The following is a 15,248-nucleotide window of genomic DNA, read 5'->3' on the forward strand; positions in this document are numbered from 1 at the left end:
CAACAGCAAACTGAATTACATGTGTGACTTCTTCAGAGTTGGTGCCTGAGCTCTATAATGTCTTGACTGACGATCTTTCATTCATGGCGAAGTGCTCATCTTATTGTCACCCTACACTTTGAGACGATATGCTCAGGAACTTTTGTTTATCGTCTTCCTTGATGAGATTCGCAATCGACAAAATTGATTCATAATCAGTCTGAGCCTTCGTTTGATCTTCCTACTTAAACGATCGAGGCAAAAAAAAAAAAAAAAAAAAAAAAAAAAAAAAAAAAAAAAAAAAAAAAAAAAAAAAAGGGTATTGGTGAGATATCGAGACCTGTTATGAAGACGTCCTAAAAGACAATAACACGTCGTTGAACATTTAGACCATTAACCCTAGAGGTTACGCCCTCTCATAACCCGTTTCAAAAAGAGCCCAATATTTATAAAGAGATACCAGCTGAATCTGGCCCAAGTCTTGCAACCCCATATCAATCGAAAACCCTAGCCGGTAATCTGAGAAAATGCCCCAATCCATTGCATCGAACTCACGAGTCAAGACTACCTCTTAGACAGATGAGGCATTCGTCTCTTTGACTGCCATTTCGGCCACTAATACCACCCCAGAATCCTCCAACTCATATAACGGCGGCATTGCATCCGGGCCCCGACCCGTGAGCCGCTTTGCGTACCATCCCATTCGCCCGAAGTAGTATCGAACATGATCACGGTTCCGAACACTAAACACAATATCGAGTTCTTCCAACGACAGTGCCTTCGTCTCTGGAAGCAGGAAATACGTAAACACGAATCCGATGATGTTCCACGTGGCATACCAGTAAAAGGCGCCCGAGGATTTAAATGCCTTTTCCATCATAGGCCACGTAAAGCTGAGTAAAAAGTTGAATGACCAGGTGATTGATGTTGCTGAGGCCATACCAAGAGCCCGGATATGCAAGGGGAATGCCTCCGCGCTATAGGTAAAGGGAACAGGACCGAGACCAGGTGAGTAAACGGCCATGAAGATGTAAATACTGGTGGCGATGAGAGGAAGACGAAGGCCGTTGTCTTCAATCCCGAAGCATGAACCGGTCCAATACAGGCAAGCACTCATCATGGGGAACGTGACTAACAGGAGGTTGCGGCGGCCAAAGGTATCAATCGTCCAAATTGCAGGCAGCGCAAAGATCCAGTTGATGGCACCGCCACCGAATGAGGCCAGGAGGGCCTGAGATCGGGTATAGCCTGCATCTGTAAAGATCTTTGTGCTGTAGTATGCGATCACATTAACTGTAGACTTGTTAGTTACATAGTAATCAAGATATGGGTTTTCCGACATACCGCCACAGAACTGCTGCATGAGCATACAGAACCACGAAGACTGCGCAGCTCTCCAGTTCCTCCGTACTTTGAAGAGCTCCTTCAAACCTTTCCGGCCTTCTTTGGTCTTTTGCTCGGCCTCCAAGAACTTCCAAGCGAGATAGAGATCCCGAGCAGCTTGGAGGTCAGCGCGACGAAGCTTCCTAAGCGAATGGTATGCCTTCTGGAATTCTCCCCTATCCATGTACCAACGCGGACTCTCAGGGAGAAGGAAGACCAGAAGACCAACGATCAATGGTGGAAGAGACGTTGAACCAATCATCCATCTCCAAGGTGCGTACTGGCTCGGCCACGTGAGATTCTGGAAAGCTAAAGAGGAAGCAAAGCCGAGCATGATGCCAAAGGCCGTCCACATCTGCCACATCATAGTCAAGGCGCCTCGAATTGCCTTGGGTGCACATTCAGCTGCATATACGGGAGTGGTGCTTGATTTGGCGCCAACTGCAAGCCCGAGGGTGAAGCGTGCAATGATTAGACATATCCAACTGTTAGCAGCAGCTTGCCATATTCCTGTGACGAAAGCAAAGAGACAGGAAAAGGCGATGGTTCCTCGTCGGCCAAAGAATCTGTTCAAGGGGGCGTTGAGCCAGCATCCGACGAGGGCAGCAGAGGCATATGGTGCGCCGTTTGTCAGACCTTGCAGCGCTCTATCTTTGATGTTGTACTCTTCGAAGTAGAAGTGCTGGATTGTTAGTATGTTTGTCTCTCGATAGTCAGGGAGGACTTACCTGTGCACCGTTGATGACTGTCTGATCCATGCCCTGCACAATAGCGCAACCCGCACACAATGCGCAGAGGAAGTAAAGCATCTTTGGCTGAGACTTCCAACGATGGTCATCTTCGTTCCTCAGGAGCTCCTTGTCCTCCTCGGTCAACTCCTCGATGGATTCGTATCCCTTCGGCGTGTTGATGACTTTGGCTATGAGTGCGCCTTTGGTAAACCAGGAAATGCAGGTATCCAGCCCCTTATCTTGGGCGAAGTTCCTTGCATCGGCGACCAATTCGTCATGCGTCATGCTGGCCAGTGGATTTTGTAGCACTGCAGTTGTTGATCTCGTCTTGGCTCCAGGAGGTTTGGCATCTTGCTGTGTCGGGTCGGAGCGAGGCTCACCCTGAATTTCGTCAATCGTTTCCATTTCGGCTGCGTATTAATGGTCCAGTGATATAAGATGACGGATATTGCAAGCCCATTGGAAGCAGAACCTCGGAAAGCACTGAGGGAACCATTTCAAGGCCCTCTCGAGGACGAGTCCTCTTCTAAATAGATCAATTCACGTGGCATCTCGGGGCTTCTTCCTGTATACTTTGCGGGGAAATCGTGTTATGCAGCGTGGTGGTTGGATCAATAACAACTCTGTCTTGTTCTCAAAGCCATTTACATGTCAAGGTCAAAGTCCGAGGTACCAGGTGACGAGAAACTCGCCTTTTGGTCTTGCCATTCGCTCTGACGATCGCGGCCATCAGAAGCATCGGGTCGGCTCAATAGCTTCATTGGTGCCGCCTCTGTTGAGTTGGTTGACTCGCGAACGTTAACTCTCCCTCAATCTTCTTGTAGACATTTCTGGTATCCATTACACGATAGAACGCGGGGAAGTGGTTATAATGATGTAGAGTTTCCACGTGGTTTATATAACGTTCGCCAATAGACCTGAGCGAGGTTGTGATAACAGCCTTCGTTACTCAAGAAAAGGCCGTTTATAAAACCATTCGAAGACTGCCTATTCGTGTATGAATAGTAATCTTTAGGACAGAAGCTCACGCTCTTGTTTCACATGTGTTTTTTTCTCTTGTTGGAGTTCTTTCTGGATATGCATTCATAAGTACCTTGTTTCGAGCTCTTGTGGCTGGTTTAAAATCGCATCATAGAGTCTAAAGCTCGTTTATGCTGTGACCCGCCCGCGTATCTATTAGACTGGATGCTTGTTTTGCGATCGTGATCTCGCCTCGTGGCTGACATGTCCAGGGTATAGCTTGTCAACCAATGCAAAGTCTCATTTCAAGACGTTTAAGTTCCAAGAAGAATGCGTTGACCCTGGCCAAGTCAAAACATGGTCATGTGTTTGTGGCGTCGAAAAGGTTATTGAGGTTGTCCGAAAATAAAGGCTTGTTTCAACCTTAGGACGTATGTATGTACATCGAGTCTTGACAAGATTCGACCCTTCAGATCAGGGGGTGAAACTACTTTGATAGTTCTGTTATTAGCTTTACTCTTGTTTTCGCCCTTCACAAGTTCACGTTAATTATGCCAATAATTAAATTTTTAAATACTCCGAGCTTACGTCTGTGATTGCTTGCTTGTTATTTACCGATCAGGCACACTAAGGTAGGATCGAGACCGTTGAATGGAGTCTCCACTTTCAGATGCTAAGCGCCATGATCCATGGTTCAGGGAAGGCTGTGTTACTGTTGCTAGGTGATCGTCACACCTGTATCCGTAGTTCATCCTCCCAACCTCCTCGGGCGTCTCGGGAGGAGAGTAAACAATTGAGTAGGAGCTCTGAATGTCATGATAATCCTCAATTGAGCCAACCGAGAATATAAGCGAGAGACATAGAGCAATGAACTGAATGTTGAAGAAATGCAAGCAATTAATCAACCTCCACAGATGGTCTCCCAGTCACTGACTGAAACATTAACAAAGCGGGCCGCCAGAAAATTGTGAGACCTGGCCTGCCTGGTGCAAGACAGAGCTGTCCCAATCGGGCTGTGTTGCCATGCCAACAGTGCGACGTAATTTGTTTGGATTACCATACTAAGCTCCTCCCCCACCATTGGATCCTCACCTCTCTCATACCCGCAACCAAACCCGATCCAAAGCTCCGCTCGCTCCGTACTTTACTTTACTTTACTTTATCTGTCCTGTCCTATTGTACTACAGCATCCTAACGAAAAAGGAGACATTCCGAAGAATCATTCCTTGTCTTGTATTGCGATACCACTTACGCGTTGTTTGTCTCTAGTTACTGTCTTTGTCTTGTTCCACCGCCATTCGACGACGATCTAAACCTGCACCGACCGCAAGCTCGTACACAATCAACGCCTCGTTGACATCAGAGTTTCAACTACCAACAGGAGGCGCAAATCAGCATCAACACCAACACTGCTTTCACCATCTCTAGTACGCGATTCGGATCGTCTCAGCGGCAGCAGCCGTCGAGATACCAAGTATCCTTCGCCTTTTGAGACCTTGAACCGTTACTTGAATAGCTCAGCTGGTATTGTCGCAAGCACCCGCGCCCACTGCATTCCATTCCAGCCTCTTCTCGCCAGTTATGGATCCGAATATGTCACGCCCGCCCGACTACAGCCTCCCTCCCTATGATGACGAGGACCTTCACACTCCCACTGGTTACAGTCCCGCTGCTGTGAGACTGTTGACATCCGAAGAACACTACGACCCTCATGCGTATGTACCACCCTCATCACCTAGCCAGAATCAGACACAGACACCTCCTGCACGCCCTCCCTCATCTCCTTCTGTTTCCCCTTCTACCTCACCTTCAAAGACAACACCCTCCCCTCTCAAACCGCCAGTAGCGTTTCCTCCTCCATTGTCAATTTCACCCGTGAGCGTCACCATGTCTTCAGAAAGGGAGAAACGGACCTTCAGGTCCAGCCCTGTCCAACAAGATGACGTCCGAGGGAATATCTCCAACCAGCATCAACAACATCCTTCGCAAAATCCCCCTTCATATGCTTCTTCAATGGCCGAATCCAAGACCTTGTTGCCTAAGAGGCCAATTATCGGCGGCCAGACTGCAAAGCTGCAGAACAAGAATAGAACTAGTGTCCATGTCGCATTTGCAAATCTTCCTCGAGATCTACCAGAAATTCCCAATGGTATCAGCGACAGGAGAAGAGTTCACAAGGAACAACACCACCTTGGACTAGACACGACACCTCCCGCACCACCACCCCCATTGAGCCGCTTAAGGGACGTAAACTCACATGACAAAATTCCTAGTATCCGAAGTCCTCGAAACCTCAACTATCAGCCCAGTGTTCGATCATCGAGATCTGGTTCCATCTTCGACGATGCCCCTTCGATGGGGCCCCCAACGGGTTCCTATGTGTCCTATGGTATGCATGATGATGGCTCTCCCCAGCGACCCTGGACACCCTCATCACGAATATCCGGATTCACAAGATCCGACCTATCGAGACCTCCTCCTTCAGATGGCATGTATGAGCCCTCCGACTTGAACGGAAGCCCCAGACCAGGAACACCATCCTCTAGATACGGCGGTAGCCCCAGACGTCCACTTCCTCCGGCGCCTCTCTTTTCAAACTCAAGGCAGCCTGTCCCGCCAATTGCAGACGACGCGACTATCTCTATTCCTTTGCATGATACTTATGACGACGATGTCTTTGCGCCTGAATCCGACCTGAGTGATGCACGACCTCACCCAGTTGACCGCAGCTCATATATGTCTTCTGAGTCGCAAGACACACTGAACGAGGGAGACATGGAAGACTACGACAAGGTTGAGCATTATGGCCCTGCCCCGACTGGTGCACAAGAGAGAAGAGGTGTTCGCGCACCTCAAATGGCGAGAAAGGAGGTCCAGCTCATCAACGGTGAGCTGGTGCTGGAGTGTAAAATCCCGACAATTCTGTACAGTTTCTTGCCTCGACGAGGCGAGGTTGAGTTCACTCACATGCGCTACACCGCCGTTACCTGCGACCCTGATGATTTTGTCGAAAGAGGCTACACATTGCGGCAAACCTTCGGCAAGACTGTTCGAGAGACAGAATTGTTCATTTGTGTCACCATGTACAACGAAGATGAAATAGGATTCACTCGAACGATGCATGCCGTCATGAAGAACATCTCCCACTTCTGCTCTCGATCGCGCTCTCGCACCTGGGGTGAGACTGGATGGCAAAAGATTGTCGTCTGTATTGTCTCTGATGGTCGAGAGAAGATCCACCCTCGCACTCTGGATGCGCTCGCTGCCATGGGTGTCTACCAGCACGGTATCGCGAAGAACTTTGTCAACAACCGCGCTGTGCAAGCACACGTCTATGAATACACAACCCAGGTCTCTCTTGATTCCGACCTCAAGTTCAAGGGTGCCGAGAAGGGCATTGTTCCTTGCCAGATGATCTTCTGTCTCAAGGAAAAGAACCAGCGTAAGCTCAACTCTCACCGTTGGTTCTTTAATGCCTTTGGAAAGGCTCTCAACCCTAACGTCTGCATTTTGCTGGATGTTGGTACTCGTCCTAGCGGCACCTCACTGTACCATCTCTGGAAGGCCTTCGATACTGACTCCAACGTCGCTGGTGCTTGTGGAGAGATTAAAGCCATGAAGGGCAGACTGGGCGCCAACCTGCTCAATCCTCTCGTTGCGTCCCAGAACTTCGAGTATAAAATGTCCAACATCCTTGATAAGCCTCTCGAGTCCGTCTTTGGATACATTACTGTCCTTCCCGGTGCTCTGAGTGCGTACCGATACCACGCTCTTCAGAATGACGAGACCGGTCACGGTCCTCTCAGTCAGTACTTCAAGGGTGAGACATTGCATGGTCAACACGCCGATGTCTTCACTGCCAACATGTACCTCGCTGAAGATCGTATCCTTTGCTGGGAGTTGGTCGCTAAACGTGGGGAGAGATGGGTTCTCAAGTACGTCAAGGGATGTACTGGTGAAACCGATGTGCCTGGTAAGATGTTCTACTCCATTAAATTATGAATGCAATACTAACTTGGTGTAGATACCGTTCCTGAGTTCATCTCCCAACGTCGTCGATGGCTCAACGGTGCCTTCTTTGCCGCTGTCTACTCCCTTGTCCACTTCAAGCAGATTTGGTTTACTGACCACACTCTGGCCCGTAAAATCCTTCTGCACATGGAGTTCTTGTATCAGTTCATCCAGCTCATGTTCACCTTTTTCTCCCTGGCCAACTTCTACCTCACCTTTTACTTCGTTGCAGGCGGTTTGACAGACCCTAAAGTTGATCCGTTCGGACACAACATCGCTACCGTCATCTTCCACATTCTGCGATATGCCTGTGTGCTTCTCATATCAACGCAGTTTATCCTTTCGCTCGGTAATCGACCTCAAGGCTCCAAGAAGCTGTACCTGATCAGTATGATCATTTACAGCATCATCATGGTTTATACGACATTTGCTACATTCTACATCATTATCCACCAACTCACATCCAAAGACAAGATCAAGATGGGTGATAACGTATTTACGAATATGATTGTGTCTATCTTGTCGACAATCGGCATGTACTTCATCATGTCTATTATGTATCTTGACCCATGGCACATGATCACATCTTCGGCCCAGTACTTCATCCTTCTTCCCAGCTACATTTGCACCTTACAAGTCTACGCCTTCTGTAACACACACGATGTTACCTGGGGTACCAAGGGTGACAACGTCATGAAGACTGATCTTGGTGGCGCTGTGGGTAAGGGTGAGACTGTCGAGCTGGAGATGCCCAGTGAACAGCTCGACATTGACAGTGGATACGATGAGGCTCTTCGCAATCTCCGTGATCGTCTCGAAGTTCCTGAGTCTCCACCTAGCGAATCTCAGCTGCAAGAGGATTACTACAAGAGTGTTCGAACCTACCTCGTTCTCACATGGATGATCGGCAATGGTATCCTTGGTATGGCTGTATCGGAGATCTACAGTGCTAGAGGCATTGGCGACAACTATTACTTGCGCTTTCTCCTCTGGTCCGTCGCCGCTCTCGCCGTCTTCCGTGCCATCGGTTCCACCACGTTTGCCGTCCTCAACGTGGTCAACATGATAGTGGAAGGTCGCGTCCGCTTGAGTCTCAAGGCACCTCGATGGATGGGCGGTCTAAAGGAGAGAGTCAACGACAAGATGAGCAGTGTGTCGAGCAACCTACGCAGTTGATGTACACATCATCTGGAACGATTTGCGCTTGATTTTTTGTATGCATTTAGAAAATGGGCATCTGCATCGGCGTGGTTTGGCGTTCTGGCATTTACATCTGCATGGAAATGAACAACTCTTCCCAGCTCTTTTCACTGGGAGGATGACGATTGAGCAGATGAGTTCTCGAAAAATATTATATGATGCCGGCCATGATTGTCGCGGCAACGAATGCTTGTTTAATGTACATATGTCACGAATTCGCTTCTGGGGTATGAATTGTGTAAATAGCAGAGGATAAATGTGTATACCCGGGGTTCAATACAATGCTTGTTAAGACAATCTCTACTAAATGTTCATGGAAGCGAAGCAAGGAATAGGTTTTAGACTTGAAGTTGAGATAAAGTCTATGTAATTCAACAGTCTAGATGGTTCACGCAAAGTCTCAAATCATTGCGAAGTGTTTCTACATGGAATAAATGCGTTCCTATCAGTTGCGCCGGCCGAGTAAATACCACATCAAGCTATGCAAAATAAAGCAACAAATCATGATATCAAATTCAATCAACAAGTCCTTCATTCTTTTCCTGTCCCAGTTCATGCTAACCTCAAATCTTGTTCAGTCTTTTTAGTCGTGATTTATTCCTCGTCCTCTTCTTCCTCGGCAACCTGGATAGCTGTTAGTTCTTGTTACTTGCAATGGACTGAAATGGACTTACGTTATCGTGGAAGTTCTGGCCATCAGTGGTAGCAACAATGATACCAGAGCGGACACAGAAGTCACCGAAGCGCTCGCCCTCGTTGCGCTCAAGAGCATATCGCTTGAGAAGAGGCTTCATAATGGCGAGAATCTCATCCTCCTTGATACTCTGGCGATATAGCTTATTGAGGCGCTGGCCGTGGTAGCCACCACCAAGGTACATGTTATAAGCACCATAAGCCTTGCCGACGAAAGCAACCTCGGCCAACCAAGGACGAGCACAACCGTTGGGGCAACCAGTCATACGCATGACGATAGAGTCCTGGCGAAGACCGTTCTCTTCAAGGCATGACTCAAGCTTGGAAATGAGCACTGGCAGGTATCGCTCAGACTCAGCCATGGCAAGACCACAGGTAGGGAAAGCGACACAAGCGGAAGAGCTGAGACGAAGAGCCGAGAATTGGATGTTGTCGAGCTTGTACTTCTTCATGAGTTGCTTGACATCGTCAAGATCCTCATCGGCGACATTGCTGAGGATGAGATGCTGGTTACCAGTGAGACGGAACTCGGACTGACCCTTGAGAGACTTGGCAATCTCACGCAGACCAGTCTTCATCTGGAACTCAGGAGTATCCTCGATACGACCGTTCTCGATGAAGAACGTGAAGTGGTTGAGGCCGTGCTCATCCTTCTGCCAGCCAAAGGTATCAACGTTGCTCTTGAACTCGAAAGGTCGCTCATTCTCGAACTTCTTGCCCCAGAGCTCCTCAACCTTGCTGCGGAAGACAGGTACGGTCATGTCGTCAATGGTGTATTTGAGACGGGCATGCTTTCGGTTCTTGCGATCACCGTTGTCGCGTTGAACAAGCATGATCTTCTCACAGACGATGTGCACATCCTCGGTCTTAACGAAGCCGAACATGCGACCAGTCTGGGGATATGTCTTCTTGTTGTTGTGGGTAGCACCCATACCACCACCAGCAAGAACGTTGAAACCGGCAAGGTTACCGTCCTCTCCCTTGATAGCAATCAGACCAATGTCGTGAGCATAAACATCAGTATCGTTATGAGGAGGGATAGCAATGGTAATCTTGAACTTTCGGGGCAGATACGTAGGGCCGTAGAGAGGCTCAAAGTCCTGGACAGCATCACCAGCAACCTGTGTCTTCTTGTTGTCATCATCAGTCAACCAAATCTCGTGGTAGGCAGTGGTTGATGGCAAGAGGTGGTCGCTGATAAGCTGAGAGCAGGCAAAGACTTGACGGTGGTACTTGGACTGGGTAGGGAGCGAACTGCACATGACGTTTCGGTTCACGTCACCACAGGCAGCAATGGTGGTCATCAGGGCTCGGTTGATAGCTTGCATAGCAGGCTTGAGCTTACTCTTGACAACACCGTGGAACTGGAATGTTTGTCGGGTGGTGAGTTTCATGGTCTCATTACCAAGCTCGTTGGCAATGTCGTCCATCTGAACCCACTGCTTGGGAGTAGAGATACCACCAGGCAGACGGCATCGAATCATGAAAGAATAGGCGGGCTCAAGACCTTGAGCCTTTCGCTCATCTCTGATATCACGATCGTCCTGCATGTATGTTCCGTGGAACTTGGTGAGCTGCTGGTCGGAGGCCGAGATAGCAAGAGTTGTAGGGTCGTTTAGACCCTCAACAATGGTACCACGGAGGTAGTTGGAGGCCAGCTTAATGTCCTCGTTGGTGATAGGCGGGGGCTCATCGGGAAGGCTATCGACCTTATCGACACCGAGGGCGGTCCAGAGCTTGGGCTCCCACTCCTGGTAACCGGTCTGGAAGCTATCGGGGTCCTGGTCATCACCAAGGCCGATATCGATCAGATGCTTACCACCAAGGTTGGTCAGAACACGGTCAAGATCCTTTGCAGGCTTGTTGTAGTAGATCTTGTCCTCCTTTCGAGGCCAGTAGTGGCTGTCACCGAGACCGAATATGGAGTAGCTGACGGCAGCGAGGTCGAGACCAGTGTTGTCCTTAATGGCGTCCCAGAAGGGCAGACCGTTTTGGGGGAACTCACCCTGACCAGCGGTGGAAGTGATGAAAACAATATTCTCTTCGGTGGGAAGATCCTCAACTGGGTAGTCCTCCATAGCCAGAACAGTAGTCTTCAAGCCGCGAGCACGACCTCGGCTAGCCAAACGCTTGGCCAGAGTAGTAGCATTGCCGTTGTCAGAAGCATATAGAATTGTGAGAGGAGCGCCCAAAAGGCCTTCGAGGAGCTGGTTGTACGCATCCTTGGCCTTCCTCTTTTGTTGGGCCCGTACCTCACTTCCGAAGTCCTTGACAAGAGCAGCGGCAAACTTAGGCTCCTTGGCAGCCAGCTGAGTGAGCTGGTTGTCACGGGCAAGGAACTTCTTGAGCTCTTGCTTGATCAGCTCAGAGTCGAGAGAGAAGTTGGGCTCACCCTTCTTCTCGTTATCGGGGTTCCATCGATACAGAGGCCAGTAACCAGTGTCAACGGCCTTCTTGGTCTCCTGGAGAACAGTGAGAGGAGAGTCGGTCTCACCGAAGTATGGGAGGTAAGCAAGAACGACAGAAGGACCCTCGAACTTGTCAGCCTCGAGGAGGGCTTGGAGAACCTGGGTGTATGAGCTGTAGACAGCAGTGGAAGCAACGTAGACGTTGCCAAAGTTCATGGCGTATAGACCAATGTCCTTCTTGCGGCGGTTGGCATCAGCGGCAGCCCTCTCAGAATAAGGAGTAGAGTCGATGATGAGCATGTTAACATTCTCGCCAGAGGCAAGGACGTGGTGAACACCAGAGTTGCCCAGATCGTAAGACCAGGCATCAGAGCCAGTCAGCCAGAGAGACTCCTTTCGGAAAAGACCCTTGGCAGAGAGGAGCTCGGAAGCCAGAGAAGAGCCATCGGTCTCGAGTCTAGCAATGACATCGTCGGCAATCTCAGTGGACTTGGTGGCATCATCAGCATTCATAGCCCATCGCGCCAACCAGCTCTTAGGAGCATCGGTAGTGAAGCTACCATTGGTGGCAGCATCCTTAACATGAGAAACGAACTGGCCACGACGTTGCTTACGAGCCAGGAGGGAACCGAAGCCAAACTCAGGGCTAGCAGCAACGTTAGGAGAAAGACCAGTGGTAGAAGACTTGATAGCATTGGCAATGTAAGCTCGCTTGCCAAAGAGTTGATCAAGAATCTTGGTATAGGCGGTCTCAAGCTGAGGAGTCTGGAGGTCATAACCAGTAGGCTCCTTCCAAGCCTCCTTCTTGCCGACCTCGAGGTTCTGGATAGGCTTCTCGGCAGTGAGGTTCTGCAGAACACCACGCAGGGCCTGAACGACAACATCGGGGGCAATGTAGCCAAGCTGGTGGCCAACAATAGCCTCAACGCCACCAGGGCCACTCTTCACAGAAGTCAAGACGTCAATGAGGAGAGGGCCCCACTTGGTAGTCTTGCGGTGGATTTGCTCCAACACGGCGATTCGCTTGACCGATCGAGGAATGGCCTCGACAAGTCTAGAGCCGATCCAAGGTCGGTAGAGGCGGGGAGTAAGGATGGCGGCGTTGGCAAAGATCTCCTCAGGGCGAGCCTCGTCAATAGCTTGAGCGAAGGCACCGGCATCAGATCCGAAGATGAAGAGGCAGTTCTCAGCATCAGGAGGGCCAGAATACTCGAAGGCGCTATACTCCCGACCAACTGATGCCTTGAGCTGAGCCCAGATACGCCCAGCCGACTTGTAAACATCCTCAGATGTGACCTGAGGGGGGGCAGTCTCGACGGTGGTGGCGACTGATGAGGGAGCAACAGGAGTGCTGGCCTCGCTGTCTTGGCTGGACTTGACCGATGTTCCAGCTGAGGGAGCTTTGGAGGCGTTCGCGCTAGGGGGTACAGTGAGGTTTCCACTCGCGGCGGTACCATTCACTGCTGGCGCATCGTGGTCTGAAGAAACGGCAATGTGGCCATCGTCCGCATAGATTCCGGTCTGTGAAGAGGGAGCAGAGCCAGCCTGGAATCGGCGAACGCTCTCGATATCGAGAACGTCGCGAACAACGGCGGCATCCTCGATGGCAATAGGCTTGTCCTTTGATGATGTGGAAGGAGCAAAGAAGTGAATGACACCCTTGCCAGTTCGGACAGCAAGGGCGTGAGCAGTCAGAGCCAAATCCTGGGCCTCCTGAAGCGTCTCAGACTGAACGAATGTGAATCCCGAGTTACGAACGGCGGTAATAACCGAGTAGTCGGGGAACGTCCGGGGTTGAAGAGAGACGTGAAGAACAACAGGGTAGTTGGCCAATTTGTATAGGTGTGAGACGGATGGGAGCAGGATGTTGGATGTGGTGGTGACTGAGACGAGCTTGCCAGCTCGAATGGGTGTGTATACTGAAAGAAGAGGATCCGTGTTGTGTCGTACAGGGATGATCTGGTTGACGGTCAGCTATATTCAGTTACGATGTCCAATATTGTAATGGCTCGATTAGCGAACTCTATGCATAAACCATACAATTCATATTCCTTTTCATAGGTTTATGAGTAGCAGTGGCTTATAGAGTCCTCCAAAAGAGAGATCGGGGATTTTTCGGAGACCATTTAGGAGGGGTAAATGGCCCTTGGGGAGACTAACCTCAGGAACTGTATCAGCACTCTGAGCGACCAAGCTGCTGTCCTTGCGGCTGGCGTATCGGTTCAGGTGAGAAGAGAATTCGGAGTCGGTGCCAATGGCGGGCTGGACAGAAACAACGACATCGCTGGAGAGGTAGGCAATTCGAGCCACTATGAGAAGCGCATTAGCAATCGATTTGTCTCGTTGCGGGGCAGGCTAGGTTGATTGAGATTGAGAACTTCCTGTTCACTCTGACTTGCAGATGCTCCATCTGCGCGGACAAAGCTCAATTGCTCTGCAGAGTAGCAGGTTATCTCCAACTCATGCAGCATCCCGGTACCGCCTCCAACGCCTGGCATAAAAGGAAACTCACCGGCCTCCTCAGGAGTCTTGATCTGGTGCTGTGAAGCAGCGTCCATTGTGTCGCTTTCCGTCGTCGTGTTCGGCTCTTCGGGTATTATGATCGAACTGTCTTTCAAACAGACAGAGCAGACAAAGCTGCTTGCGCTTCACTCAAAGAAGGGAGAGTGGTGTATAAGAAGAATATGGAGGAGAGAGATGGAGAGAAAGGAAAGAAATCTCAATGACGGACTCGCTCAACCAAGCAAGACCCGAGGATTGTGAGTGCTTTTCTTCCTTTTCTATAGAATTAGAAAAAGGTTTCTTCCCTCTGCTCAACGCTCAAAGGAAAGAGAAGAAGTTTGTAAACTGGAGTGAGCAGAGACACGCCCTTTTGCCTTAGATAACTTTAGAGACGCCCCTCGTTCCGTCTGGTCTTGTCTTTTGGGTCCGGTCCCTCGGCTGTGCTTTTGCTCATTCGCACGTCTTATTTTTTCTTTTCCATTCGCCGATTTTTTCCCCGCGCCATTAATTTAGTTAGGAAAAACAGCTGCAAATTCCATCCAGACGCCGCTCAATGGCCACAACATTGGCTTGTATGAATCCTCGCCCTCGATTGCGTGATCGATTAGCGGGATGCTATGCCCCGGACGGCGGGGCTCACTACCTTCTGTCGACAGTTTGGGGGTGCTCTCTCAGGGTCGCGCCTTCCGCTGGAACAAGGGCCAGTGCACGACTCGCGCCCACCGATAGCGAATGAGGAGCTTTGGATTTGCTTCAAGCTGATCTTTAATTGGCCAGTTGAGCCTTATGTAATGCGGTCAACCAATAAAGCTCCCCGCGCGAACACCGGCATTGGGCAGGAGATACGTACAGGGCTACATGGCGAGCTGGACCCACCCCGAGTTCCTGCTGAGGGATGCTGTTGGGCCACCGACGGTCCGCGCAAGAATTACCAAAATGATGAGAGATTCTATTCTGCAGTATCATTGCGAAGAATTGCATGACCACCCCAGAAACGAAAAATCACTTGCGAATTACAGGGATCACTCCGACTACCGGCCGGTGTCCGTATGTTTCTCACTTCTCCCAATGATAATAGGCCCTGAAGGTTCATGAGCTTACTTTACGATTTCATTATTCATATCTGAGGCGGAGGCAGTTGGTAATCCTATCGGCTACGTTCACGATCTCACGATGTCTGAGGTCATGGATCGGAAAGAAAAGAGTCGTCAGAAAGCACAGACATTAACCATCCATATCGGAAGATACCCTCTCGCTGCCTCCGTAGGCGGGAGTGTCCGAGCACGGAGGCTAGCTAGGTATTTTATACTGAGGCTTACTGATTGATTAACTGCTCAAATGTCATTGGCCGGTTTCGCCATCAATCATATCAAGATGAAAG

General features: G+C 49.9%; 3 protein-coding genes across 3 annotated transcripts; 1 reads left to right on the forward strand and 2 right to left on the reverse strand.

The window, feature by feature from the left end:
* Positions 1-550: 550 nt before the first annotated feature.
* Positions 551-2,498, reverse strand: J7337_005297 (uncharacterized protein; the record flags this gene model as incomplete). The annotated part of the gene is made up of 3 exons (XM_044822978.1): positions 551-1,272; positions 1,324-2,044; positions 2,091-2,498. The coding sequence occupies 3 exons, from the start codon at positions 2,496-2,498 to the stop codon at positions 551-553; spliced, it is 1,851 nt and encodes a 616-aa protein (XP_044681469.1).
* A 2,136-nt stretch (positions 2,499-4,634) lies between these two features.
* On the forward strand, positions 4,635-8,240 carry CHS2 (Chitin synthase, class 2; the record flags this gene model as incomplete). Its single annotated transcript, XM_044822979.1, has 2 exons — positions 4,635-7,026; positions 7,078-8,240. The coding sequence occupies 2 exons, from the start codon at positions 4,635-4,637 to the stop codon at positions 8,238-8,240; spliced, it is 3,555 nt and encodes a 1,184-aa protein (XP_044681470.1).
* Positions 8,241-8,858: 618 nt separating this feature from the next.
* J7337_005299 (uncharacterized protein) lies at positions 8,859-13,923 on the reverse strand (the record flags this gene model as incomplete). Its single annotated transcript, XM_044822980.1, has 4 exons — positions 8,859-8,888; positions 8,939-13,339; positions 13,526-13,674; positions 13,878-13,923. The coding sequence occupies 4 exons, from the start codon at positions 13,921-13,923 to the stop codon at positions 8,859-8,861; spliced, it is 4,626 nt and encodes a 1,541-aa protein (XP_044681471.1).
* Positions 13,924-15,248: the final 1,325 nt, after the last annotated feature.

This window comes from Fusarium musae, chromosome 4 (assembly GCF_019915245.1).
Source record: "Fusarium musae strain F31 chromosome 4, whole genome shotgun sequence".
Taxonomy (NCBI): Eukaryota; Fungi; Ascomycota; class Sordariomycetes; order Hypocreales; family Nectriaceae; genus Fusarium; species Fusarium musae.